Source organism: Macaca thibetana, chromosome 12 (genome assembly GCF_024542745.1).
Source record: "Macaca thibetana thibetana isolate TM-01 chromosome 12, ASM2454274v1, whole genome shotgun sequence".
NCBI lineage: Eukaryota > Metazoa > Chordata > Mammalia > Primates > Cercopithecidae > Macaca > Macaca thibetana.
In genome coordinates this window covers 1,067,842-1,095,143 of record NC_065589.1, presented here as the reverse complement: position 1 = coordinate 1,095,143, position 27,302 = coordinate 1,067,842, and the positions used below count along the sequence as shown (strand labels likewise).

At 57.2% G+C, this 27,302-nt stretch overlaps 3 protein-coding genes across 11 annotated transcripts in view; 1 reads left to right on the top strand and 2 right to left on the bottom strand.

The window, feature by feature from the left end:
• FARP2 (FERM, ARH/RhoGEF and pleckstrin domain protein 2) overlaps window positions 1-10,878 on the top strand; it is a 148,707-nt gene extending 137,829 nt beyond the window's left edge. For 4 of the 5 annotated variants that reach the window (XM_050751950.1, XM_050751951.1, XM_050751949.1 and 1 more), the window contains 6 exons: window positions 6,011-6,093; window positions 7,120-7,238; window positions 7,574-7,737; window positions 8,996-9,103; window positions 9,334-9,485; window positions 10,061-10,878. In XM_050751950.1, coding sequence (XP_050607907.1) covers window positions 6,011-6,093; window positions 7,120-7,238; window positions 7,574-7,737; window positions 8,996-9,103; window positions 9,334-9,485; window positions 10,061-10,178 — 744 coding nt within the window. In that variant the 3' untranslated portion in view covers window positions 10,179-10,878. Of the gene's footprint in view, window positions 1-6,010; window positions 6,094-7,119; window positions 7,239-7,573; window positions 7,738-8,995; window positions 9,104-9,333; window positions 9,486-10,060 lie in introns of those variants that run through there. The other variant, XM_050751952.1, reaches the window with a different exon arrangement.
• On the bottom strand, window positions 3,870-4,470 carry LOC126932799 (40S ribosomal protein S12-like). The gene has a single exon (XM_050751992.1). It carries the CDS (start codon window positions 4,366-4,368, stop codon window positions 3,970-3,972), a length of 399 nt encoding a protein of 132 aa, XP_050607949.1. The 5' UTR covers window positions 4,369-4,470; the 3' UTR covers window positions 3,870-3,969.
• STK25 (serine/threonine kinase 25) lies at window positions 4,483-27,160 on the bottom strand. Of its 5 annotated transcripts, none has more exons than XM_050751975.1 (12): window positions 26,974-27,160; window positions 26,573-26,702; window positions 17,330-17,560; window positions 16,593-16,649; window positions 16,044-16,152; window positions 15,131-15,288; window positions 14,859-15,044; window positions 14,508-14,653; window positions 14,104-14,218; window positions 13,624-13,695; window positions 12,430-12,566; window positions 4,483-6,004 (listed from the first exon to the last, which is right to left on the bottom strand). In XM_050751975.1, the coding sequence occupies exons 2-12, from the start codon at window positions 26,600-26,602 to the stop codon at window positions 5,917-5,919; spliced, it is 1,329 nt and encodes a 442-aa protein (XP_050607932.1). In that variant the 5' UTR covers window positions 26,603-26,702; window positions 26,974-27,160; the 3' UTR covers window positions 4,483-5,916. The 5 variants fall into 5 exon arrangements, with proteins under 5 accessions (XP_050607932.1, XP_050607931.1, XP_050607935.1 ...); XM_050751974.1 differs by having other exon boundaries at window positions 27,036-27,120; XM_050751976.1 differs by lacking the exon at window positions 4,483-6,004 and adding an exon at window positions 11,067-11,741 and having other exon boundaries at window positions 26,974-27,134.
• Between the last annotated feature and the right edge of the window lie 142 nt (window positions 27,161-27,302).

The following is a 27,302-nucleotide window of genomic DNA, read 5'->3' as shown; positions in this document are numbered from 1 at the left end:
TATCGATGCTCAAACTGCCCTGTCTCTAGTCCATCGTTCCCTTCTAGGGAAACCTGGACTCAGCCTGTGGTCTCTGTCAGCACCTGGCAGGACAAGGCCTGCTCCCTGCAAGCTTAGAGTCAGCCTCTGCAGCAGCATCTTCCTCAGGCTGTGTGACATCCACACCAGCCCTCTGTCCCACGTAGGCACATGCCTGGGATGGGAGCAAAGATTCCTCATTTTAGCGTGATCCAGTTCATCAACTTTGTCCTTTGTGGTTGGCTGCTTGTGTTCGATGGAAATACTGTTCTCAGGTCATGGGGAGACTTTCATGCAGCTCTAGAGGCCATCGGTCCAGGACACCTCATCACAGTGACTGTCTCTCCCCATGGCCCTGCCAGGCCTCCTGCCTAGGGTGCCATGGACCTAGGGGCTCTAATCCCCAACTCTGCCCTATCCCTTTTGGCTTATTTGCCTTGACTACAATGCTAAAGTAGTCCTCCCTCCCTCCTTGTAGTCCTCCCTCTCAGTGATGTTCCCTCCCTGAGATCCTCCCTTGTAATCTTCCCTCCCTGGGGTCCTCCCTCCCTCCCTGAGGTCCTTCCTCACTCCCTGTGGTCTTCCCTCTCTGGTATCTTCCCTTCCTGTGGTCCTCCCTCCCTGGGGTCCTCCTTTCCTAGGATCTTCCCTCCCTAGAGTCCTCCCTCCCTCTCTGGGATCTTCCCTCCCTCGGCTCCTTCCTCCCTCCCTGAGGTCCTCCCTCACTCCCTGTGATCTTCACTTCCTGGGATCTTCCCTCCCTCTCTGGGATCTTCCTTCCCCGGGGGTCCTCCCTTGCTCCCTGTAGTCCTCCCTCCCTGGGATATTCCCTCCTTGGAGTCCTCCTTCCCTAGGATCTTCCCTTCCTGGGGTCCTACCTTGCTCCCTGTGGTCCTCCCTCCCTGGGATTTTCCCTCCCTGTTGTCTTCCTCCCCCAGGGCCCTCCTCCCCCAGGGCCCTCCCCCAGTAGGGTCCTCCTTCCCTGAGGTCCTCTCTCCCTGGGGTCCTCCCTCCCTGGGATCCTTCCTCCCTAGAGTCCTTCCTCTACCAGTGGGGTCCTCCCTCCCTGGGGTCCTCTTTTCCTGTTCTTTCTTCAAGGGTTTTGTCCACTCTCATCCCTCTGCACTGCCTCCTCCTGACAATGAGCACCAAAACCCTCAGGCAGGTGTTTGTAAATTTTTTTTTCTTTTTTTTTTTTTTTTTTTTTTTTGAGAGGAGTCTCACTGTATCGCCCATGCTGGAGTGCAGTGGTGCAATCTTGGCTCAATGCAAGCTCTGCCTCCTGGGTTCACACCATTCTCCTGGCTCAGCCTCCTGAGTAGCTGGGACTACAGGCGCCCGCCACCACGCCTAGCTAATTTTTTTCTATTTTTAGTAGAGACGGGGTTTCACTGTGTTAGCCATGGTGGTCTTGATCTCCTGACCTCGTGATCCACCTGCCTCGGCCTCCCAAAGTGCTGGGATTACAGACGTGAGCCACCCTGCCCGGCCAAGTGTTTGTAAAATGTAATTCCACTTTTCAGGCAAGAGGAGGTCAGATTGAATTAGCTCATCTGCCACCACTGGAAGCAGACCCCATTTGTTTTAAAGTATACTTTTAAAAATTACACCTTTATTATAGAAAAAATAATTGAAAATATAAGATAGAAATCACTCATCACTGACCAGGTGCGGTGGCTCACACCTGTAATGCCAGCACTTTAGGAGGTCAAGATGGTAGGATCGCTTGAAGCTGAGAGTTTGAGACCTGCCTGGGAAACATGGCGAAGTCAAATCTTTAAAAAAAAATTTTTTTTTTAATTAGCCGGGCATAGTGGTGTGTGCCTATAGTCCCAGCTACTTGGGAGGCTGAGGTGGGAGAATCACTTAAGCCCAGGAGGTCAAGGCTGTAGTGAGCTGTGACTGCACCACTGCACTCCAGTCCCAGTGACAGAGTGAGACCTTGTCTCAAATTAAAAAAAAAAAACCCACAGGAAAAAAAAAAAAGAACTCCCTCATTATTGTACCACTCAGCAGTGATGGCTATAGGCATCTGCTGCACAGTTGCCATCATCCACGGGCTGTTTTGTCAGGGCACTGGTTTTCCTTTCCTTTCATAGCAGCCCCAGTTCATTTAACTAGTCACCTGTCATTGGATGCTTGGCTGTGGCTGGTTGTTGAGGACTGTAACATTGTTGGGTCTCTGTCTTTCTGCACATCCTTAATTATGTCTTTCAGATCAATTCCAAAATGTAGATCTGTCTGAGCAAAGGTGTTTACGGCCTTGGGCACTCCTGCTAAATTGCTTTTGGAGCACCTGTGCCAGCTGACCTGCCCACTGGCAGGAGCTAGGTCTAAACATGCATCTTTCCCTCCACCATGGAAAGTGCTAGGCACCCATCTCTCTTACTCTTCCCAAGTGGGTAAGGCGAGCAGCCCCATCAAGCAGCCCCGTTGTCTCACTTTTCGTCCCTGTGGACTGTCGGGGAGGCCAGCCTGGTCCCTGTGTCCTGGCATTCCGTGCTTTTCCTCTTGGGAATCACTCAGCTTGCTGGTCACTCTGGTCTCCATTGGTCTGTGAGTTTTTTGTGCACATTAGTGAAATATTTACATGGTAAAAATGCTCACCAACCCTATTAAGTCAGAAATTATTTTCTCAGTTAGTAACTGCCTTTTTACTTTGCTTGCAATTTGGTTTTACCTTGTAGAATTTAAATTCCATCTTGATGGGTTGTGTTTCTCTTACTCTAGAATGGCATCTGGCACATATAGGGAACCCAGCAAATGCTTGTTGAAGGTGTGAATTGAAACAGACGTTCCTCAACTTACGATAGGGCTATGTCCTGATAAACCCATTATAAGAGGAAAATATCATAGTCAAAAATGCATTTAACAGGGCACAGTTGCTCACGCCTATAATCCCAGCACTTTGGGAGGCTGAGGTGGGCGAATCACCTGAGGTCAGGAGTTTGAGACCAGCCTGGCCAACATGGCGAAACCCTGTCTCTACTAAAAATACAAAAATTAGTCAGGTGTGGTGGTGGGCACCTGTAGTCCCAGCTACTCGGGAGGCTGAGCACAAGAATCACTTGAACCCGGGAGGCGGAGGTTGCAGTGAGCCAAGATCGCACCACTGCACTCCAGCCTGGGTGACAAAGCAAGACTCTGCCTCAAAAAAAAAAAAAAAGAAAAGAAAAGAAATGAAAATGCATTTAATACACTTAACCTATCTGATATCATAGCTTAGTCTAGCCTACTCTTTTTTTTTTTCTTGAGATAGAGTTGCCCAGGCTGGAGTGCAGTGGTGCCATCTTGGCTCACTGCAAGCTCCGCCTCCCAGGTTTACGTCATTCTCCTGCCTCAGCCTCCCGAGTAACTGGGACTACAGGCACCCACCACCACTCCTGGCTAATTTTTTGTATTTTTTAGTAGAGACGGGGTTTCACTGTGTTAGCCAGGATGGTCTCGATCTCCTGACCTTGTGATCCGCCCACCTCTGCCTCCCAAAGTGCTGGGATTACAGGCGTGAGCCACCACGCCTGGCCAGCCTAGCCTACTTTAAATGTGCTCAGAACATACATTAGCTTACAGTTGGGTAAAATCATCTAACATGAAGCTTGTTTTATAACAAAGTGTTGAATATCTCACATAATTTATTGAATACCATACTGGAAGTGAAAAACAGAATGGTTGTATGGGCACTTGAAGTTCAGTTTCTACTGAATGCTTATCACTTTCACACCACCATAAAGTTGAAAAATCAGGGCCTATCAGGGTCAGCTCTGGCTGTCTTTTCCTTGAGGGTTTCTATCCTTTGTATGGGCTCAGGAAGTTCTTCCCCATGCCAGTATTATATTAGCACCTTTTTATGGTTTCATTTTTCTCATTTAATTAATCTCCCTAGAATTTGTTTTTTGTTTTTTGGGTTTTTTTTTTTTTTTTTTTTTTTTTGTGAGCCAAAGATTGATTTATTCATTTCTTGCATTTGAAGTACTCTTCGATAACATCCTTGGCCTGAGACTCCTTTCCATAGTCCTTAACTACTACACAACTGCAACCAACCATTTTACGGGGTTTCCCCTCTCTGTCAGTTTTACAGAGGCCTACCCATTCTCCTAGTTTCTTGTTGTCATCAACCTTAATTAGGTTGATCTGGTGTTCAGCACAAAGGGCCTCCACCAACTTGACATACATAGGCTCATCACAGTTAGATGCAAGCACACAAAGATGGGCTTGGCGCTTGTCTAAGGCTTTGGCAGCTTCGCGAATTCCACGTGCTAGGCCATCGTGGATGAGGGCGGTCTTCAGCACCTCTTGTAAAGCAGTATTAACGTCCATTACACCTCCAGCAGCAATGCCTTCCTCGGCCATGGTGGTGGGTTACGGGTGAAGCGGAATCTTGAACGCACCCAAGCCTCCACCTCCGCGTGACTCCGCGGCGGCAGGGAAAGAGGGGTTTTTGTTTTGTTTTGTTTTTGTTTTTGAGATGGAGTCTCGCTCTGTTGCCCAGTCTGGAGTGCAGTGGTGTGATCTCGGCTCACTGCAAGCTCTGCCTCCCGGGTTCACGCCATTCTCCTACCTCACCCTCCCGAGTAGCTGGGACTACAGGTGGCAAATTTTTTGTATTTTTAGTAGAGATGGGGTTTCACCATAGTAGCCAGGATGGTCTTGATCTCCTGACCTTGTGATCTGCCTGCCTCAGCCTCCCAAAGTGCTGGGATTACAGTTGTGAGCCACCACGCCCAGCCTAGAATTTGTTTTGATAGATATTAGATTGGGATGTAACATTTCTCCCCATTATTTGTTGAATCCTTCATTTTCTCAGTGATGTCAAAGACTCTTTATCAAATGGAAGCCTTTGTCTTTGTACTCGTTCTTTCTGGGCGTTCTGCTCCATTCCTGTTTGCCCAGCATCAGTCCACTCTCTCTAGTTAGTGGTGTCATATGAGATAGTCACTGTTTGGGTGAACACATTCCATCCCTTATTCTGCCTCCTTTTAAAAAAATGTTCTTTGCTATTCTCAAGCATTTAATTCTTCCAAGTAATCTTTTAAGTCATTGGACAAATTCCTTCCAAAAACACCGTGGAGATTTCAGTTGAAATTGCAATAAATTTTTGTGTTAACTTAGGGGAAGACTGACATCTGGACAATGTTTTGCCTGCCCTTGCTTATGCTGATTCAGATTTTTGATGTCCAGTGAGAGGCTTGGTTGGTGTATCAGGCTCTGCACAGGGAAGCTGTCCATTCTGTGGAGTTGTTGGTAACTGGCTGGTCCTGGGGACAGAGAACTGGCCCTTGTTCCTGACTGTTAATGGGAGGATGATGGCTCTTGGCTTGAAAAGATCATCTTCATCATGTTAACACAGTTTCCTTCTGTTTCTAAGAGGTATTATCAGAAATAACACCTTGGATTTTGGCAAAGGCATTTTCAGCATGTAGAGAATTGATCTCCCTTTTTCTCTCTGACTTCTGATGGGATGAGTGTTATCAATCAGCTTTCTGATGCCGAACCATCCTTGCATTCCCAAAACAACCTTACTTGATCATGGGACAATTCCTTGTGTGTGCTTTTAGATTAGATTTGGTAATATTTTATTTTGGAATTATTTAATCTAACCACTTATAATTAAAATTAATCCCCAGTGGGTTTTCTTTGAATCTAGCTCTATTAGGTTTTGGTCTTTGGTTCATAAATGAATTGTCCAACTCCCTTTTGGATAATGAAAATGCTCAATGTTTTTTCCTTTGCTTGATTTTCAGCTAATAGTGCTGGACCCCCCGGTGAGTATTTGGGTGCCCTCTGGCCCATGGCTCACCCCCTGGGGTGCAGCTGCCATGGCGCAAGGATGCCAGTGTCCTCCTTGGCCTCTTGTAGAGTCTGTGTGCACTTGGACAGCACTGGGCTTCCAAGCCCCACCTAGCATTGCCAGCAGTCACCTTGTGTCCTGCTCAGGCTTAGGCTGTCAGTTCCTTCTTGGCCACAAGATTTGGACCTTTTCTCCCACCTACAGGTAGAAGAAAGTGAGAATGAGTGGTCTGTTCCACACTGTTTCACCATCTACACGGCTCAGAAAACAATCGTGGTGGCAGCCAGGTAAGGGTCTTCCATATCTCCTTCCTGAGCAGCCCTGGATGGAGGGGTGGGGACTTCCTTGCCATGAGCCTCTGAGTCCTCTGAGCTGTGAGGGGCCATGGAGCCTCATGGGGTTGTGCCCCCTTTGACTCTGAGCTCTGCTTCCAAGTTATGCAACCAAAGGAGCAGCCTTGCCCTTGTCAGGGGCAGGGCTGCTTGCTGACCCTGACAACATCCCACAAGTGGCAGACTCCAGTGCTGTGGAGCTGCTCCTTCTGCCCTCTGGTTCATAGTGCCTCCAAAGACGGGGTGGGTGAGTGGGCAGGCTCCTGTGGTCTCCCAGGGCACAGGTGCTTCCCCAACCCTCACGTCAAGAAGTGCCAGCAGCTAGTGATCAAAGCCCCAGCAGGGCAGCTTACACCCAGCCCAGCCAAACACTGCCTCCCAGTCCCAGTGTGGTATAGACTCGTGTGAGACAGACCAGGCTATGGCACAGAAGCAAGTGGAAACAGCTCCCTCCTCCCCAGATAAGATCAACAGAAGGATGACACTGAGCTCATTTGGTGGCCGGGATGCAGAGACCCCTGCACGGTCACCAGCACCACACTGTGCTCTGTGAGGAGTCTCAGCTCCGACTGCAGCGCCCTGGCCAGCATCAGCGAACACAGGGCACTCAGTTCCTACCAGGAAATGTTCACTTAATCATGAACCAGGGCCAATCTTGCATTTCAGTATCAGAGATGTAGAGAACACTGTTTCAGGAACAAACACCCCTGCAGACCTCCATTCTAGGACCGGGGCCCTGCCTTGGCTCCCACAAGCCTGTCACAGCACCCTGGGGGTCAGGCTGATGCCGGGCCCTCCCAGCTCTCCTCCCTGCTGTTCTCGCTGGAGGGGACACGTTTCCCAGTCCTCTCCACCCATCAGGCAGGACAAAGCAGAATGTGGGAGAACAGGTGCGGTGAAGGCTCGCCCTCCCCTGAGGGCTGGGGCCCTTCACAAAGGAGAGCAGAGCCACTGAGCCTCGCCCTCCCCTCCTCCCCGCAGCACTCGGCTGGAGAAAGAGAAATGGATGCTCGACCTGAACAACGCGATCCAAGCAGCCAAGAGTGGCGGTGACACGGCCCCTGCACTGCCAGGCAGCACCGTGTGCACTCGTCCCCCCAGTGAGTACTGGCCACGAGCCCCCAGGAGACCTTCACTACACCTAAGTAGGCTTTTTCTGGAAGTTGTTTTCCTTGGTCCCCATTGGTCCGCTAAGCTCCCACACAAGCCCCTTCCACAAGGAATGTTTCAGGCTACGCCTCATGCCTGGGTGGGAAGAGGGGTCAATCGGGCTGCTCTGGCAGAAGCACCTGTGGTTTTGCTCTCAGCCAGCAGCTGGCCTAGCACCAAGGGCTCCCCATTTCCCCAGGGCCACCCGAGAGGAACCCAAGGGGTGGAAGTATCTGGCAAGCAGAGGCCACAGGGGGTCCCCCCTGAGACACTGACTTCTCCCCAGGATCCCCCAACGAGGTATCTCTGGAACAGGAGTCAGAAGATGACGCTCGGGGTGCCCGCAGCTCCCTAGAGGGGCATGGCCAGCATCGGGCCAACACCACAATGCACGTGTGCTGGTACCGGAACACCAGCGTGTCCAGGGCAGACCACAGTGCAGCTGTCGAGGTACGACCATGTGAGCATCACCTCAGTGCATCTGGAAGCTTCCCAGCCCTCTCTGCACTTGGTTGCTGAGGAGGGGACCTCAGGAGGGTACCAGCAGGCAGGCTTGGCCCCAGAGAGCTGCCTCTTACTCTCCCCGTGGTAGAAGGTGGTATGGGAAGTACCCCTCATCCAGTCAAACCCTCTTTGAAAAGGGTGTTTCAGGTCTGGTGTCTCTGATGAAGTCCAGCAGGCAGGGCATGTCCTCAGGGCCTGGAGCTGGTGTGTAGTGGAGCTGAGAAAAGCCCTCTTAGACATATCCTCCTGCAGCCCCCACTCCCAGCGCCTCCGAAACCCTTCACCTTGGGCTTGGAGCTTGAGGCTCTGCCCAGGCACCCTGCCATAGAGGGTGGTCCGCCCTATTTCACTGCATGGGCCCTGTCTGCCATTGTGGGTCGCCAGGTTCCTCAGCCTGGTGCCCCCACACCCTTCCCTAAGTCTGCTCTCTTACTCCACCCAGAGCTCTTGTCCTTCTTGCTGTTTCCCCAGAAATCCCCCCCAGCCACAATCTGCTGGGCAGGGGCTCAGGAGCTACCCCAGCCCAAGCCTCTCCCCTGATGACCCTGGGTAGGTCAGGGTGCAGCAGGTCCCTGACATGAGCCCGCCAGCTTGTGGCCAGCCCAGGACACCTGAGATCTGAGCAGGGTCCTAGCCAGGCCTGCCCCCGCCATCTTGGACAGAGTGCAACCCCTGAGCACCGCCCTGAAGGCGGGAGGCTCACGTGAGCCCCGTGAGCTGAGCCACTCCAGCGCCAAAGCCATGCCTAATCCTGGCAGAACAGATGCCACACGCTTAGGGATGGGGCTGCAGTGGGGCATCTTGTGTGTGCCTTTACTTGCCTCTCCCCCATCCATCATTTTAAAGAACCTTCCAGACTTGGCTCAATGTACTATCTCTTAAAGTGTCTTCTCTCTTCTTGCTGTTGGATGGGTTTGTGGATGGTTGGTTACTGAATGCTAACTTTATTATGCACAGGGAAAAGGAACTCATTTTACTTGGTGCCTGGAATGTCACTCTAGGTTTTTAACATGCTTCTGTTGGATTTAAGTACTGATAAAGCTGCTGTCCATAGCAGTCCAGAGGTAAAATCAAGGCCTCGGCTGGAGAAAGCATGCAGGTAGTTAGTCTTGGGGAGTAAACCCACTCCCACAAGGCCCCAGGGAGATGGAGCTGGGGGTTCTGGGTGCTGGTTAATGCACCTGCACTTTTCCTTTATTGACAGAACCAGCTTTCAGGATATCTGCTAAGAAAGTTCAAAAACAGTCATGGCTGGCAGAAGCTCTGGGTCGTCTTTACCAATTTCTGTTTGTTCTTCTACAAAACTCATCAGGTACTGGGGTTTCACTGGAGCCCGATGCAAGTGATGCTGGCAGACACTCACCCTCCCCACCTGTGTCCCTTTTGTATTTTGGTTCTGCCCTCCCATGCTTTGCCCACACACCCTGTGCTCCCTTGGCCCGTGAGCATTTGTATGTGCCACCGTCGTGCAGGTAGCAGAGGAATGGGCGCTCCCTGCTGCAACCCAGCCCCTGGAACCCGTGTCCCTGTGCTGTCTTCCAGGATGACTACCCACTGGCCAGCCTCCCGCTGCTGGGCTACAGCGTGAGCACCCCCCAGGAGGCCGATGGCATACACAAAGACTACGTTTTCAAGCTCCAGTTCAAATCCCATGTCTACTTCTTCCGGGCTGAGAGCAAGTACACATTTGAAAGGTAATTTTGTAGGAGGCAGCCTTGGTCAGCTGCCCAGGTCTGAGTGGGACCCCAAGGAACATTGGTATCTCCTCAGCTCCCATTTCTACTCATGGTGTTGGAGGCAAGTTTTCTGGGCCCCGGAAAGGAAGGGCTGAGCAATGCTTCCAGCATTTCCAAACAAACAGCAATGCTTTTTTTTTTTTTTTGAGATGGAGTCTCCCTCTGTCACTCAGGCTGGAGTGCCGTGGTACAATCTTGGCTCACTATAACCTGCACCTCCAGGGTCAAGCGATTCTTCTGCCTCAGCCTCCTGAGTAACTGAGATTACAGGCATGTGCCATGCCGCCTGGCTAATTTTTGTATTTTTAGTAGAGACAGGGTTTCACCATGTTGGCCAGGCTGGTCTCGAACTCCTGACCTCAAGTGATCCATCTGCCTCCCAAAGTGCTGGGATTACAGGTGTGAGCCACTGCACCCGTCCCCAGGTTTTTAACCCTTCTTTTGTCCTGCTTGTCACGTAACCTGGGTTGTTCTTGGGACGGTGTGTGAGCACAAGCTGGCTTTACTGGTCTGACAGCCGCCCTCTCCTCCAGGTGGATGGAGGTGATCCAGGGAGCCAGCAGCTCGGCTGGGAGGGCCCCAAGCATCGTGCAGGATGGTCCCCAACCCTCCTCAGGGCTGGAGGGGATGGTCAGGGGAAAGGAGGAATGACGCTCAACCTGCCCAGGTCTGGACACAACTACAAAGAACAGCAGGACAGAGGTGGCCTCTGTCCTGAGGCTTCTCATCAGATGGGAAGTGGCTGTAGTCTCAGTGGATCCCCACTGGCACCAACAGTGTGGGTGGGCCTCATGTAACATCTGGGAGGGGCTTCATCCCCCCACCCAAGGCCCAGTGCATGCCGCCCGCTATCTGGGGCCCTGAGAAAAATGTGCAGGTCTCGAGCGCGGAGCTGCTCACGCCTTGGCCCCCAGGCCCCTGGCTCATAGACACAGGGCTTGAGCAGTGCTCTGGGCATCGGACCAAAGCCTGGGCACACCCTGCCTCTCTCCCCAGAGCAGGGTCCCTGCTGAGGACGGGCCTAGAGCAAGCACTGGAAAAGAGGCCCTGCCATACACCCTGCATACCCACTGCCAGGACCCTCTCAGACAAGTGTGGCACAGCCATGCTGCCCCTGGTGAACCAAGTGGCAGCCCCAGGGGCCCGCCCTGCAGGTCACAGCTCAGCAAGTCTAGCAGAAGCCATGCTTGTTCCCCGTGTACCTCTGGAGAAGCAGAAACCAAAGTCCTCCTGTGCCCTGGGAGGGTGGGGTCCTCTAATTTATTAGTGCCCAGCATTCCTTCCAACGGGAAGTAGACGAGTGACTGCTTTGTTCACACACATTTGATTAAAAATAAACAGCATCTCCCCACCTGCATACTCCTCTGCCTGCTCTGTTCGCCTTCCAGGGGGCCAAGCAGAGCCCAGGCAGGAATCAGTCACAGGGAAGTTTTGAAGGGTGGCTGGGCTGCAGTCTCTGCGTGCCGTGATGAGGACTCAGGACCAGGGATGCTGCAGCCCTGCATGATCCGGGCCCGCCCCCCCACACACCTGTATGTCTCCAAGTCAGGTCTTTATTGAAAGTGGCAGGGGCCTCTCAATGTTCTATGAAAACTAACATATTAACCTCAGAATATTTAAGGAAACAAGTAAATTCAATTTTCTTAAAAAACAAAACATTCTGGATGACACAAGTACTTATGAGCAGACACAGTACCTGATCCAACACCACAAGGCAAATCTATGGCCATCATGGGCCCTGGGAGGACAGCGGCCAGGGCACTCCTCTGGGGGCTGTCCTGTTGCCTCTCCCCATCTCATGGGAGGAGGAGGCAGAGCTGCCCTGATAGTTGCTCTGCGCCTTGGTCTGAGCGGCCATAGGGCTGCGTGAGTCTGCAGAAGACCCAGGCATAGCTCATGAGGACCATGCTGGCTGCTGGAGCCCCCGTGAGCTCTATTGCTGGGCCAGGAGAGGAAGGAGGGCAGTGGACATGTGGAACGGCATCCCCTGACGTGCAGAACAGCACACTGCAGGGGTGGAAGGAGACGGTGACCTGGCATGTGAGGCCCACAGGATCTGACGTGTCCCTGCAGGCACGAAACAGCACGGGGCACCTTCCAAGTCAGCACAGTTCTTATGGAGCTCAGAACAAAAACAAAGGACCTTCTGTCCCCTATCTGAACAGCAGCGCGTTTCAGCGGGTGGATGTCAGGTGGTTTCTGTTGTGTGAAAACCTGCAGAGAGAAGAGCCCACCTCTGTGTGCATGCACCTCTGTGCCCAGGCTCCTGACGGCCTCTTGGGTGTGCAGTCTGCGGTGGCAGCCCTGACAAGCCACCGCACCACGTGGGTCTGAAGTGTCCCCAATGCACAGGGTCTCAGGAGCAGCACTGATTGGCCCAGACCCCACCCCCAGAGCTGCTGCCCAGGGGTGCCAGGAAGGGGTCCCTGGGTGTGGACCAGGACTTAGGGCATCTGCCGGCGGCATGGCGGTTGGACCCTAAATCCACTGGGCGGTGGAGGGCCCAGTATCTGTCCTGCCCTCTTTGCGAAGGTCTCAGGTCAGCACAGGGGCAGCTCTGACGTTTTGCCGCCAGCGTGTTAGAGCAGCTCCTGGGAGCCACTAGGTGGCAGAGGTCAGCTGAGGACAGTCGTGTGGCCACTGAGGCCAGGACCCTGAGACGCTCCTCAGACACTTAGACTGGAAAGGCCCTGCCCACTCTCTCCAGCCCCAAAATCTCCATGGCCCTGTGAGCTGGGTCCGAACAAGGAAGAGGATGCCATGCCGCCCCTTCCCGGAGTGAAGCGAACCCATGTAGTTCCAAGCGCAGCCACACCCACGAGTGAGCACTGGACCTCACCCCACGTCCAGCTGCTGCTTGGCGGGGGTGCTCTCCCCAACCCTATGGCCCGGCCACCCTCACCTCTGCACTCGCTCCACCAGATGCACCATCAGCTTGTCTGAGATGCCGGGGCAGGACTCCTCGGCCAGGCTGAAGGCGTTCTCCAGCTCCTCCAGAGCACCCACGCTCCCGCCGCTCTGCTTGTGCTTCTCTTTGAGCTATGGAGAGACCACCTCGCCTGACCCTGGATCCCAGGACAGGCCCTCGGAGAGCCCGCTCCTTTGCTCGGCCAGAGTCATGCTGGAGGCCTTCAAGGCCTTCGTCTAGGACCCGGGAGCCCTTCAGCAAGCCAGCAAGTGAGGTGGCCCAAGGAAGCCTGCCCTGCCAATGGGGACTCTAGTGGTCCTTCCCCACAGCCCCTACCCTCCCTCTACACTCCAGGGAATCTCGGGCCTCGGTTCTCAGGAGGGGACCAGATGGCTTCCTCCCAGCTGAGGATCATGGAAGCCACTGAATGGGTCTGATCAGACCCAAAAACACAAAGCCCAGAAACTCCCAAAGCACGACCAGGCCCAGATCTGACCTCCATCAAGACACCAGCTCCGAGCCTCTGTCACCGGGTGTCACCCACCCTCGGGGGCTGTGGCTAGGTCAGCAGGCTGCCCGGGACCTGGGCCTGAGTGGCTGCTTCACTGGGGCCTCCACATGGGCTGGGGCCAGTGTCCCTCGACTGCTCCACCCTCTGCCATCCTCAGGCAGGCTCTCCTGTCACCACTCTCACCCACATCCTCCATCCTCCCCAGGCTCCAGGGGGGGCTCCTGGAGAGCACACCTGGGCCCAAGCCCACTGGCCACGCCCTGGGCACAGAGCTCCTGGCTGCATCACATCTCTGAGAATGGTGCCGACTGCCCATTAGCAGGTGACGCTGATGCAAGGTCATGTGACTAACCAGGGAGGCACCTGCCCTGGATGGACCCCGACTACATCTTCTCTGCTTTCTCTATAGAAGGGTCATCTGTGTTTGCACTTGAAGAAAACAAAAGTCGCTCTGGGAACCCAGAGGACCTTGGCAGGTCTGGGAGTACAAAAGGTCATCACAGCAGATTCTGCTCCTTCTACTCAGGAAACCCAGCCCATAATCAGCTGCAGGAAACCTAGAAGCTGAGACTGCCCCACGGCACTGTGAGGGGACATCCCCGCGGAGCAGCGTCCCAGCCTCGTCCCTGGCGGGGCTCCAGCCCCAGCCCCAGCCCCAGCCCCAGCCCCCTTCTCACCTCTCCGAAGACAGGCCGGACCAGCGTGGACAGGCACTGGGACCTTGGCTGCCTCTTGACAGGCTCTGCGGGCTGCAAAGGAAGTGGAGGCCCAGGGTGAGCAGGGCAGTGCAGGCGACAGGCAGGGCACTCCCATCCCTTCAGGCTCTAGCCTTGAAGGGATGGAGACTGGGAGCAGCCTGTCACGGCACATGCCCAGGGCTGGCCCCAAAACCATCAAGCCACCCAGATGGCCTGACTCAGGGCTTGCAACTCCCACCCACCCTCTCCTCACAAATTTGGCTCCTAACAGGCCCTCATCTTCCCAGCACATGCTGGGGCTTGGGGTCTCCACACCAGGCCCAGTGCCACAGTGGGCTTCAGACCACCCCTGCCTTTCCCAAGCTCCTTGTCCAAGCCCCAGACACTGGGTGGACAAAGCTGGGTCCCGCACCCAGCCCCAGGGGTGCACAGCAGGCAGAGGCCAGGCCGGGAACAGACCTTCTGTGAGCTGTGCAGGGCCGTCCCCTTGTGAAGCTTGCTGTGTGGACTCGGCCGGATGGTGGGGGGGAACGTCCAGATGGGGCCCTGCTCCCCGTCCTCCGCCTCGCCATCACTGAAGAGGATGAAGAGTTGCCAGGGTCAGTGGGGGGAGGGCCAGGAGGCACAAGGGCCTCAGGGCACACCTCACGGCCAAGGGAAACCCGAGGTACTGGGCGGCGCTCTGCCAGGCCACGGAGTCCAACTGATGCCTCAGCAGGCCCTGTCCTGCAGCCTTAAGGGGGTCCCTGCCCAATACTATATCTGGTCACTCTCACCCCTAGAGCCCACGCCCCTGCTTCTGGAGTGGGGACCACCCACGTCACAACACCGAGGGTCACCATGAGGATAAACCAGGCCCCTACATGTCAGAGTCCTCGGAGCTGGACTCCTCGCCATGCCCCTCGGACTTCCAGCGCTTATAGCGGTCGATGAGCTCCGTGAGGAAGGAGGTCTTCTTGGTGTAGCGTGTGATGAACTTGTGCTTCAGGAGCTCCTTGGCTGTGGGCCGCTGTGCGGGGTCAGGGGAACATCGGTCACTGGGCCCAGCCAAGCTCTGCCTCAGGAAAGCAAATGTGAGGCAGCCTGGACTGGGGCAGGTCCTCACGGCTACAAGGCTGGGGGGCCTAGGCCTCCGGGCTGTGCTGCCCACCCCAAGCAAATGCCCTCCCTCCATATGCCCGTCCAGAAGGGGCCAGGCCAGAGGCGGGCCTTACGAATCGGGGGTCCTTGTTGAGGCAGGCCTCCACGAACTCCTTGAACGGCTTGCTGTGCTGGCCCTCCAGTGTGGGAGGGCTGTTCTTGGGAATCAGGAACAGGACGCGCATGGGGTGGAGGTCAGAGTTTGGAGGCTCCCCCTTGGCCAGCTCGATGGCCGTGATCCCCAGGGACCAGATGTCGGCCTGGACAGAACACAAGGACTGTCGCTGCCCTGAGCACCCCAGTCAGGCGTGGTGCCCGCACCCGCCCGCCCACCCACTGCACCCACCTTGAAGTCATAGGCCGACTGCTTGATGACTTCAGGCGCCATCCAGAAGGGGGTGCCCACGAACGTGTTCCTCTTAATCTGTGTGTCTGTGAGCTGCCCTGCTACCCCAAAGTCCGCCAGCTTCACATCCCCCTGCTCCGAGAGTAGCACGTTGGCAGCTGCTTGACACAGGACAGGCAGACGTCATGCCAGGCTCCACGTGGCTCCACCCAGGGCCCCCTGAGAAGGGCCAGGGTATCATCCACCTGGCCTCCTAGGGCACAGCAGGGCTGTCCTCAGGACTTCAGCCCTCCTTGCCACTCTCAAACCCAGGGCCACCTAGGGCCACAGGGGCACTGCCAGAAGGAGCCTAAGGTCTCCACTCCGAGCTCCAGGGCTCTCCCTGCATTTGGCTTTTACAACAAATCCCAACGACAGGCGACTTCGCCCACTGGGGGCTACCACAGAGGTGACCCTGACCAAGGGTGTGGCCACCATGGGCCTGCCAGGAAGCCCCTTGCTCCACCAGACTTGTCCCCTACATGAGAGAGATGACTCGGTGCCGGTGGCAAGTCCCTCCCCACAGGCTGGCCCAACCTCATGTCTGCACTTAGCAGGGCCAGACCACACGCTGGGGCTACTCAAGCCTACACCTGCTGTTGTGCTGTGAGCCACCGGGAACCAACAACTCTGGCTAAGCGTGGCTGTTCCTACACTCAGTCCACAGCTGGTTTCCTCAGCGTACAAGGAAACTGTTACAAACAGTATCTTCTGGAAATGGAGCAAGACAACTGCTCAGTTTCAGGGTGGCCACAGGGTTCTCTATACCCCAGACGCTGGGCACCACTAGCCACTTGCCCCTCACAGGCCCCAGCCTCTCTAAGGTCAGTGGGGCTCAGGACATTACAAGAGCCACATCCACCCCCAGCAGGACCTTTGATGTCTCGGTGGATCTTGCGTTCGGAGTGCAGATAATCCAGGCCCTTCAGAATTTCCCGCAGGATCGTGGCAATGTACGTCTCCTCCAGGGGACCTGGTTTAAGCTGGAGAGGAAGGTGGGACAGCAGGGCCTCAGCTCCTGTCCCAGGCCCAATGCCTGAGTTCTCCTGTCTCTGACGGGAGGGCTGTCCCTGCAGATAGCTGGGGGCTTCATGTTCCTTTACTTCTCAAACACAACTTTCAGATGGGAGTGGGGTGGTCTAAAGCATATAAACCAGCTTCACTTTACTGTCATGTAACAGAAAAACAGGCTCCCAACCATCTCCCAGCGTGCCTGCCCCCGCCCACTCCCACAGGCCAGGACCCCTTTCAGCACCAACTGGGCAGACGTGCGGATGGCAGTTCATTTTTGCTTTAGACGATTCGTAATTAACACCTAATGTGCCATGACACCAAACGAGAGGTGGCCCCTGGAGCCCATGAGTCTGAGGAGCAGGGGACTCGGACACTGCATGACCCCCCACTGCCATGGCCTATGCCTCACCAAGTCCAGTGCCGAGCCGCCGCCCAGGTACTCCATGATGATCCATAGCTTGGTGCTCTGGGACCGGAGACAAACCCATCAGCATTTGGCAGTGAGAGGAAGGGCATGCTCCAGGGTGGGAGTCAGGCCGGAGTCAGCCAGGGCCCAGGCCCCACCGGTCCCATCCCTGCCAAGAACCCTAAACAGGAAGGGGCTCCCTCGGCCTTGCCCATCTCCCCGCCTGCCACACTGCTGCTACAGATGCTCAGAGGACGGACTGAGTACACAGAACAGTGGCTGAGTCTACTTCACCAAGACCCCGTCAAAAGCCAGGCTGCTGAGCCAGTCCTACAGGGCTGGGAAGAGGGCATGGCTGGCAAGCACATGGCCCAACACACCCATCATCTTTCTGGGCAGGATGGCCACAGCGTTCCCTACACCCCAGACCCTGGCACCACCAGAAACCTGCTCCTCACAGGCCCTCACCACTGCCAGCAGGGGCGCCCCAGAGTGCTCCTGGCAGCGCCCTCACTGCATTACCACAGGCAGGCAAGTGGGTCCCAATGGCCACTCAGAGCCGAATGACCCTCGTGGACCCTGCTCGCACCCTGCCTGCCCAGGGCAATTTCCTGGAGGGCATGCACTGAACTGTCAAGGCCGCCTTGCACCCTCTGGCATGTCACTCAGTCCCTCTGACATGGAAGAGAGGGCCGGGCACAGCACCAGCAGGGCCGCCGCCGCCTCCCCCCAACAGGCACCTTTAGGTAGGAGCCAAAGTAGCGGGTGATGTAGGGGCTGTCGCACTGGCTGAGGACGGTGATCTCCTGCTGGATGTCCTCAATCTCATCCTCGGCCTCCTCCAGGTCGATGATCTTGATGGCCACCACCTCCTTGGTGTGGTTATCGATGCCCTTGTAGACCTCCCCAAACGAGCCCTTGCCGATGCGGTCAAGCTTGGTGAAGAGCTCTTCAGGGTCCACTCGAGAGTGCTGAGGGGCCGGTGGGGACAGAGGGCAGACAGTGCCGGTCACGAGAGGCTGGGATAGGCAGAGGCTGCCCTGCTGGGGAGGAAGGGACCTGTAGGGAAGGGGGAGTCCGAGCGAGTGCGCCTCAATTCTTCTCTGGTTTCTTCCTTTACCCCTTTTTGTTTAAAACCTAAACTTGGCTGGGTGCAGTGGCTCACGCCTGTAATCCCAACACTTTGGGAGGCCGAGGCAGGTGGATCACTTGAGGTCAGGAGTTCGAGACTAGCCTGGCCAACATGGTGAAACCCCATCTCTAATAAAAATATGAAAAAATTAGTTGGGCGTGGTGGCTCATGCCTGTAATCCCAGCTACTTGGGAGGCCGAGGCAGGAGAATTGCTTGAACCCAGGAGGCAGAGGTTGCAGTGGAGCCAAGACCGCACCATTGCACTCCAACCTGGGCAAGAAGAATCAAACTCCGTTTCCAAAAAAAAAAAAGCCTAAACCTAAACTCAACTTTCCATGCAAGGGAAAAAGTCCCCAGAAAGTATAAAGAGGCCAGGCCAACTCAGTGAACCTGCTGGAAACAGGAACCTTAGGTGATGACAAGGCATGAAGGTTGCCTCATCTAACCTACCATGCAGCCCCATGAGAGATGTTAATAGGTTAATAGCCCCTGGGGGTTAGGGGATTGGGAGCTCTTAATTTGCTATAAATCTGAAACTATTAAAAAATAAACTCAACAGGCCAGGCTTGGTGGTGCACACCTGAGATCCCAGCACTCTGGGAGGCCAAGGCGGATGGATCACCTGAGGTCGGGAGTTCACGACCAGCCTGACCAATATGGTAAAACCCCATCTCTACTAAATACAAAAAAATTAGCCGGGTGTGGTTGCGCATGCCTGTGATCCGAGCTACTTGGGAGTCCAAGACAGGAGAAGCGCTTGAACCAAGGAGGTGGAGGTTGTGGTGAGCCGAGATCAGGCCATCGCACTCCAGCCTGGGCAACAAGAGTGAAACTCTGTCTCAAAAAAAATTTAAAAATTAAAAAAAAAAACAAAAACTCATCAAAAACAAAAAACTCTCGGTATGTGTTAACCAAGCTCTCCTTCACTCCTAAAGGCCACATATTTAGAAAGGGCTTCCCTCACCCCTCCGTAAGTCCTCCTGACAAGTACACCAGCGCCGGGTCAGAAACTGATGCTTTCTTGATGCAGAAAAGCTGCCTCCCACAGTCCTCAGATTTAAAGAAGCAACGCCTGAAAGTTTCTGAGCCACCGGTGTGGAAGGTGCCTGGTCTGTGACCCAGGCCCAGAGTCCAGGGGAAGCCAGGAGAGGTGTGTCCTCAGGCCTCCATACTTTTTTTTACTTATTTGAGATGGTGTCTCAATCTGTCACCCAGGCTGGAGTGCAGTGGCACCATCTCAGCTCACTGCAACCTCTGCCTCCTGAGTTCAAGCAATTCTTCTGCCTCAGCCTCCCAAGTAGCTGGAATTACAGGCATGCACCACCACCCCCAGCTAATTTTTTGTATTTTTAGTAGAGATAAGGTTTCACCATCTTGGCCAGGCTGGTCTTGAACTCCTGACTTCAGGTGATCTGCCCACCTCAGCCTCCCAAAGTGCTGGGATTATAGGTGTGAGCCACCATGCACGGCCCCTCCCCCCACAACATCAAGGGTCTTGATGCCAATTTAGTGTGGCACAGCATAAAAAGGCAAAACGGGCTGGACGCAGTGGCTCACGCCTGTAATCCCAGCACTCTGGGAGGCCGAGGCGGGCGGATCACAAGGTCAGCAGATCAAGACCACCCTGGCTAACACGGTGAAACCCCATCTCTACTAAAAAATACAAAAAATTAGCCAGGTGTGGTGGCGGGCGCCCGTAGTCCCAGCTACTTGGGAGGCTGAGGCAGGAGAATGGCGTGAACCCGGGAGGTGAAGATCGTGCCACTATACTCCAGCCTGGGTGACAGAGCAAGACTCCGTCTCAAAAAAAAAAAAGGCAAAACGACTAATTATGCCCCCAAAACACTGAGGCCCAACTCATTCTGGTGCTGAAGACAGGACGGGTCCTTGGATGGGGGTGCCCTCCATGTTCCTGGGCCTGGGGAGACTGTGCCCTCCAAGGATGGGGTACACCACATACAGCCCCCACGCTCACCCCCTGGACACGTGTGCAGGGTCCATCCCAGGCCTAAGCCCAGCAGAGGAGTTGGTTGAAGCCAACTGGACATTGCACCAGCCCAAGGCGACATTTCCTTGTGAAACTGCCAATTAGCTGACCTCCCAGGGTTTGCAACCAGGAGGGTGGAAGGGGCGGCACACAGGCCCTCACCTTGAAACATGCTGCTACACATCCCTTTCTGAGCCCCAGACCCTGAGGTGACAGGAACTCTGGGGAAGGAAAGGCAGTTAGGGGAGGGCCAGAGGCCACCTAACCCTTCCCTGCAAGGCTGACTTGTCAAGGCCTGGGGGTGTGCAGGTGGCCTCCATGCAGCAGCTAGAGCAGGCCAACTGCAGTGTACACACAGACCCTTGCTCAGCCCAAAGGTCTGGTCACTTGAGACAGTTGGTCCAGTCAAAAATGACCTTTCTCATTCCCTCATCAGTACCAGCAGCCTGGTCCTAAAGCCAGTACCACTGGAGGAAACAGCAGGGGGTGCCTTGAGCCCACCTGCTACCAGGAGTCCCCAAAGCCAAGGTCAAGAAACTCAGCCAGAGAGAGAGCTGAGTGCTGCTTGGGGTCCCTCCGGTCATGCTGGCCAAGGTGAGCTGTGTCTGCCCCCAGCCCCACCACTACTGCTGACCATGTGTTCTAAAGAGAAGCCAGGAAAAATTCAGAGCTGACAAGTCAGATGCTCAGCGTCTCCAGGCTGGGGGTGGGTGGCACAGATGAGATCAGCACCGGCCCCCATCTGAAAGGAAAGGCAGCCCAGAACATGCAATCTTTTCTTTTTTTAAGATGGGGGGTCTTGCTGTGTGCCCAGGCTGGTCTCCTCAGCCTCCTGAGTAGCTGGGACCACAGGTGCATGTCAAAGCATCAGCTCATCAGCCCACAGGCTGTCATGGGTAAGGAGTCAGTGTTAAAATATCGCCCTCCTGCCATGGAGAGCATCATCTCCGTTTCCTCCTCCCTGTTTGCTCCATTTCTGGTGGAGAACCACCCATTCCTGGCCCAGTCCTGGATGCCAGGTGCAGGACAAGGTTAAGAAGCAGCTCCTCTTTTTTTTTTAAGCTAGAGTCTCGCTCTGCCGCCCAGGCTGGAGTGCAGTGGCGTGATCTCGGCTCACTGCAACCTCCGCCTCCCGGGTTCAAGCGATTCTCCTGCCTCAGCCTCCTGAGTAGCTGGGCTTACAGGCGCCCACAATCATGCCCGACTAATTTTTTTTTTTTTTTTTTGTATAGACGGGTTTTCACCATGTTGGCCAGGCTGGTCTCGAACTCCTGACCTCCAGTGATCCGCAGAAGCAGCCCCTCTTCTGCCTGCTCCTCCTCCAGCAGGCCCAGCGCCACCTTGCCAAATCCTCCATTTGCTCAGTCCATCAGCGCTTACTGAAGGCCCTGGGACACCGCTCCACCAAGTCATTAGCCTGCAGGCCTGGCCTCGGCCTCAACCCAACCCAGCCCAGGCACCCGGAAAGACCCCAAGGGAGTCCTCCGGGGGACTCCAGGAGGTCTGGTTGGCGCCCTGAGCTTGGGTCCCCCTGTCTACTCCTGTCTAAGGTGGGCTAAGAGAGGGCCTGGAGAAGGCAGGGCCATGGCCTGGCAGCATTACCCAGCACCACCAGGCCTCTGACTCCTAGGGATCTCTTTCCCACTCTTCAGGCCTCTATGGATGATGCATCCTCCTGCTTTGCTCTGTTCCCTGCTGAGGCCATGCTGCTCTCCACACAGGGCCTGGAGTTGAGTCTGCTCCATCACAGCAGCCCAAGAAGGGAAACCCCTGGGTGGGCACTCAGACCTGTACTGCTCCAGAGCAGGAGAGCACAGTGGACCCCCAAGCCAGAGCCAGGGCTCACGAGTCCAAGCAGAAACTGTGTGACAGGAACCCTCTTAGCTGTGATCCTGGCCCTACAATGACATCGCAGGCCAAGCCAAGGCAAGCCATCCTCACCCCCACCTGGAGAAGAAAGGGTAAGTGGGCCTCTGGCCTGCAGGCTGCGGATCCTCTTTTGGATGTAGCAGCAGCTGTGGCCTGGACGATCACTCAGGCCACTAAAATGACTCTGGCGGTGGACACCTGCTCTCCACATCAGCCCTGGGGCTGCCAGGTCTGGGGCCTGCACTTGTCAATGTGTCTGCTGTCAGTGTTGCCCCACAAAACAAAGCGAACAACCCAGCACACACAGCTGAGACACCCCCCAGCTGCCACCTGACAGGCAGCAGCTGAGTGACGATACAGTACCCTGGCACCCTATAGCCATTCGGGCCCTCCAGGGCCAGGCAGGAACTGGCCAGGTAGAGGGGAGAAGCCTAAGGCAGGAGCACAGGCTGTGGGGGGAATGCACCCCACTCTCCCACAAAGGGGCTGCCCACAGGTCCACGGACACCACGGCAACCATCTCAGGAGAAAACCACAGCCCCTCAGGTTTTCTGCCACTATATGAAGTCTCTCATCATCCAGGCTGGGACGAAGGACCCCTAAAAGGACAAAAGGTGCTTCCTACCTTTGGAGTCCCTTCCACAGTGCGCCCACTCCCTTCCCCAGTGTGCCTACTCCCTTCCCCAGTGCCCACACTCCCTTCCCCAGTGCGCCCACACTCCCTTCCCCAGTGCGCCCACACTCCCTTCCCCAGTGTGCCTACTCCCTTCCCCAGTGCCCACACTCCCTTCCCCAGTGCCCACACTCCCTTCCCCAGTGCGCCCACACTCCCTTCCCCAGTGTGCCTACTCCCTTCCCCAGTGCCCACACTCCCTCCCCAGTGCCCACACTCCCTTCCCCAGTGTGCCTACTCCCTTCCCCAGTGCCCACACTCCCTCCCCAGTGCCCACACTCCCTTCCCCAGTGCCCACACTCCCTCCCCAGTGCCCACACTCCCTTCCCCAGTGTGCCTACTCCCTTCCCCAGTGCCCACACTCCCTCCCCAGTGCCCACACTCCCTTCCCCAGTGCGCCTACTCCCTTCCCCAGTGCGCCCACACTCCCTTCCCCAGTGCGCCCACACTCCCTTCCCCAGTGTGCCTACTCCCTTCCCCAGTGTGCCCACACTCCCTTCCCCAGTGTGCCCACACTCCCTTCCCCAGTGCGCCCACACTCCCTTCCCCAGTGCCCACACTCCCTCCCCAGTGTGCCTACTCCCTTCCCCAGTGTGCCCACACTCCCTTCCCCAGTGCGCCCACACTCCCTTCCCCAGTGCCCACACTCCCTTCCCCAGTGCGCCCACACTCCCTCCCCAGTGCCCACACTCCCTTCCCCAGTGTGCCCACACTCCCTTCCCCAGTGCGCCCACACTCCCTTCCCCAGTGCCCACACTCCCTTCCCCAGTGTGCCCACACTCCCTTCCCCAGTGCGCCCACACTCCCTTCCCCAGTGCGCCCACACTCCCTCCCCAGTGCCCACACTCCCTCCCCAGTGCCCACACTCCCTTCCCCAGTGCCCACACTCCCTCCCCACACCCACACTCCCTTCCCCAGTGCGCCCACACTCCCTCCCCCCCAGTGCGCCCACACTCCCTTCCCCAGTGCCCACACTCCCTCCCCAGTGTGCCTACTCCCTTCCCCAGTGCCCACACTCCCTTCCCCAGTGCCGCACACTCCCTCCCCAGTGCGCCCACCTCCCCAGTGCCCACACTCCCTTCCCCAGTGCGCACACTCCCTCCCCAGTGCCCACACTCCCTTCCCCAGTGCCCACACTCCCTCCCCAGTGCCCACACTCCCTTCCCCAGTGTGCCTACTCCCTTCCCCAGTGCCCACACTCCCTCCCCAGTGCCCACACTCCCTTCCCCAGTGCGCCTACTCCCTTCCCCAGTGCGCCCACACTCCCTTCCCCAGTGCGCCCACACTCCCTTCCCCAGTGCCCACACTCCCTCCCCAGTGTGCCTACTCCCTTCCCCAGTGCGCCTACTCCCTTCCCCAGTGCCCACACTCCCTTCCCCAGTGCGCCCACACTCCCTCCCCAGTGCCCACACTCCCTTCCCCAGTGCGCCTACTCCCTTCCCCAGTGCGCCCACACTCCCTTCCCCAGTGCGCCCACACTCCCTTCCCCAGTGCCCACACTCCCTCCCCAGTGTGCCTACTCCCTTCCCCAGTGTGCCTACTCCCTTCCCCAGTGCGCCCACACTCCCTTCCCCAGTGCGCCCACACTCCCTTCCCCAGTGCCCACACTCCCTCCCCAGTGTGCCTACTCCCTTCCCCAGTGCGCCTACTCCCTTCCCCAGTGCCCACACTCCCTTCCCCAGTGCGCCCACACTCCCTCCCCAGTGCCCACACTCCCTTCCCCAGTGCGCCTACTCCCTTCCCCAGTGCGCCCACACTCCCTTCCCCAGTGCGCCCACACTCCCTTCCCCAGTGCCCACACTCCCTCCCCAGTGTGCCTACTCCCTTCCCCAGTGTGCCCACACTCCCTTCCCCAGTGCGCCCACACTCCCTTCCCCAGTGCGCCCACACTCCCTTCCCCAGTGCCCACACTCCCTCCCCAGTGTGCCCACACTCCCTTCCCCAGTGCCCACACTCCCTTCCCCAGTGCGCCCACACTCCCTTCCCCAGTGCCCACACTCCCTTCCCCAGTGCCCACACTCCCTTCCCCAGTGCACACTCCCTCCCCAGTGTGCCCACACTCCCTCCCCAGTGCGCCCACACTCCCTTCCCCAGTGCCCACACTCCCTCCCCAGTGCACCCACACTCCCTTCCCCAGTGCGCGCACACTCCCTCCCCAGTGCCCACACTCCCTCCCCAGTGTGCCTACTCCCTTCCCCAGTGCCCACACTCCCTTCCCCAGTGCCCCACACTCCCTTCCCCAGTGCGCACACTCCCTCCCCAGTGCCCACACTCCCTTCCCCAGTGCCCACACTCCCTCCCCAGTGCGCCCACACTCCCTTCCCCAGTGCGCCCACACTCCCTCCCCAGTGCACCCACACTCCCTCCCCAGTGCGCCCACACTCCCTTCCCCAGTGCGCCCACACTCCCTCCCCAGTGCACCCACACTCCCTCCCCAGTGCCCACACTCCCTTCCCCAGTGCCCACACTCCCTTCCCCAGTGCCCACACTCCCTTCCCCAGTGCGCCCACACTCCCTTCCCCAGTGCGCCCACACTCCCTCCCCAGTGCCCACACTCCCTCCCCAGTCCCACACTCCCTTCCCAGTGCCCACACTCCCTCCCCAGTGCGCCCACACTCCCTTCCCCAGTGCGCACACTCCCTCCCCAGTGCCCACACTCCCTCCCCAGTGCCCCCACTCCCTTCCCTGGGTCTGATCGCACCAAGAACCAACAGCACACAGTCACAGGGCACCTCAGAGCTCCAATTTCTCATCCCGTGACCCAAAGGAGCTATTTCTGCAGTTCTTAAAAATAAACTGGTGGCCGGGCACGGTGGCTCACGCCTGTAATCCCAGCACTTTGGGAGGCCACGGCAAGCAGATCACCTGAGGTCAGGAGTTTGAGACCAGCTTGACCAACATGGTGAAACTCCGTCTCTACTAAAAATACAAAATTAGCTGGGCGTGATGGCACAGGCCTGTAATCCCAGCTACTCGAGAGGCCAAGACAGGAGAATGGCTTGTACCTGGGAGGCAGAGGTTGCAGTGAGCTGAGATTGCGCCATTGCACTCCAGCCTGGGCAACAAAAGTGAAACTCTGTCTCAAAAAAATAAAAAATAAAAATAAAATAAACTGGTGACAGATTTTTCTCCCAGCACCTTAGTCATGTAAGTTACCAGATACAGAAAGTCAAAAATCTGTTAGCTTAATTCAGCATCAGTCAGCAAGCCCCAGTCCCATCTGTGACCGCGCAGGTCCAGGCTGCCTGGCCCAAGAGCTGCACACGGTATTCCGGGTCTCTAGGCTGGGCCAGTTTCCTCCAAAGCAGCCCTGACTCCAGTTCCTGCCCCTATGCGGACAGACGCCCTTCCTGTTCCACTGCACACCCAGCTCTCAGGAATTCAGCGCAGAGGAGTGAACAAGGAGGGCCACACATTTTAGCGGCGATTCCAACACCTTAGGCAGAGCCAAGGCATCAAGGAGAGCAAAACCGAACGCTAAGACGTAAAAAAACCCAGCAGCCAGAGTCAAAAAAATGGGGAGAGGTACACAGTGCAAGTCTCCAGGTCCCAGGCTGGCTGTCCCCACCCTCCTTCCCTGGCATGCCCTGTGGCAGCAGCAGCTGGTCCTCATTCCAGACTAAGGGCTCGCTGTAGTGGCTCCCTCCGAGGCTGTCCCACCAGACGCTTCAAGGTGGCTCCATAGTGGAACCGACTTCTTCAAAGAGGAATGAGGAGCCTCCTGTTCGAGCAACCGCCCGTAGCAGGGGTTAAACGGTTCTGAACAGAGCAGCCTTTTCACCTTTCCCTGGGCCAAAGCACACACGCGTTCTCCGCTTTCCCTGCACACCGGCCGCTCAGATCGGCTTCTCCACGTTCCCAGCCCCTCAGCGCCCATCAGGGTCTCCTCTACGGCCCCCGCCCAGCCCAACACGGCCAGAACGGCCGGAACGACCCGTGGCCCGGGCTCAGGCCGCAGTGTGGCCCCCGACCTTCCACTGCCTTCAGATGCCGACACGAGGTTCCCGCCCCGCGCTGGGGGCAGCGTCCTGTCCCGGAGCCGGTGTCTCTTCACGCACCTCCGCCGCCCTCGCACAGGCGGAGCCACCCGGGGCTCGGTGTCAAGAGGTCTGCGAGCTCCTACCACGCAAAACGCCACAAGCACACGGCAGAGCCCGGGGGCCGCCCTGCGCCCACCTCAGGACGGCTCCGCTGGTCGCACGACGCGCGCTCCTTCCCTCACCCACCGCCCGCTCCGGCGAGGCGCCCCTCGGAGCCCCCGGGAAGCTCTGGCGCCCCTCGCTGAGAGGCCGCTAGTCTTCCTGAACTGCACCCTCCTCACCTGGTTGGCAAATCCCCGGAGGTGAGCCATGGCCGGGCCGCCTCAGACCCTCCGCCGACAGCCCCGAGAGGCGTCTGGATCCCGCGGAGAGGCGTGGAGCCGGCTCGCTCGCCCCTGCGGCGTCAGTCCACTGCGAGGGACAGCAGGAGCGGTCGGCGCCCAGTTCAGTCATCTGAGACCGAGCTCCGGGGCGGCGGGCTGGAGGGGGGCCCCGCCACGCCCGGGCCTACAGCCCAGGCTCCCGGGGACTCGCCGCCCCTCCCGTCCCCGCCCCCACCTCTTCCGAGGCAGCTTCCTCCCGGTGCCCCCGCCCCGGAGTCCCCACCACCGAGCCCCGCCCCGGGCCCCTCCCTCCGCCCCCTCCCCAATCGCCGCTAGCGCGCGCCCGGCAGCGCGCCCACCTCCGCGGGGCTCCATCCCGGCCTCCCCCGGCCCGCTCTGCAGCGCCCGCGAAGGCTCCCACCCGCAGCCTCTGTTCGCCCGGGGACCCCGGGCCTCCCAGCCCGCGAAGCAACGGCGGTGGCGGCAGCGACAGGAGAAAGCCCGGAGGAGGCGACGGCGAGGGCGGTACTCGGCGTCGCGGCCCGCGCACGGCTCTCTGGGACCGCGAGTCCCACCGCCCATTCCGGGCCCGGAAGCCTGCTGGCGTTGGACTACAAGTCCCGGCAGGCCGCGAGAGAGGGGCGGGGCTCACATGCGCGCCGCGAGGCTCTCTGGGACCCCGAGTCCC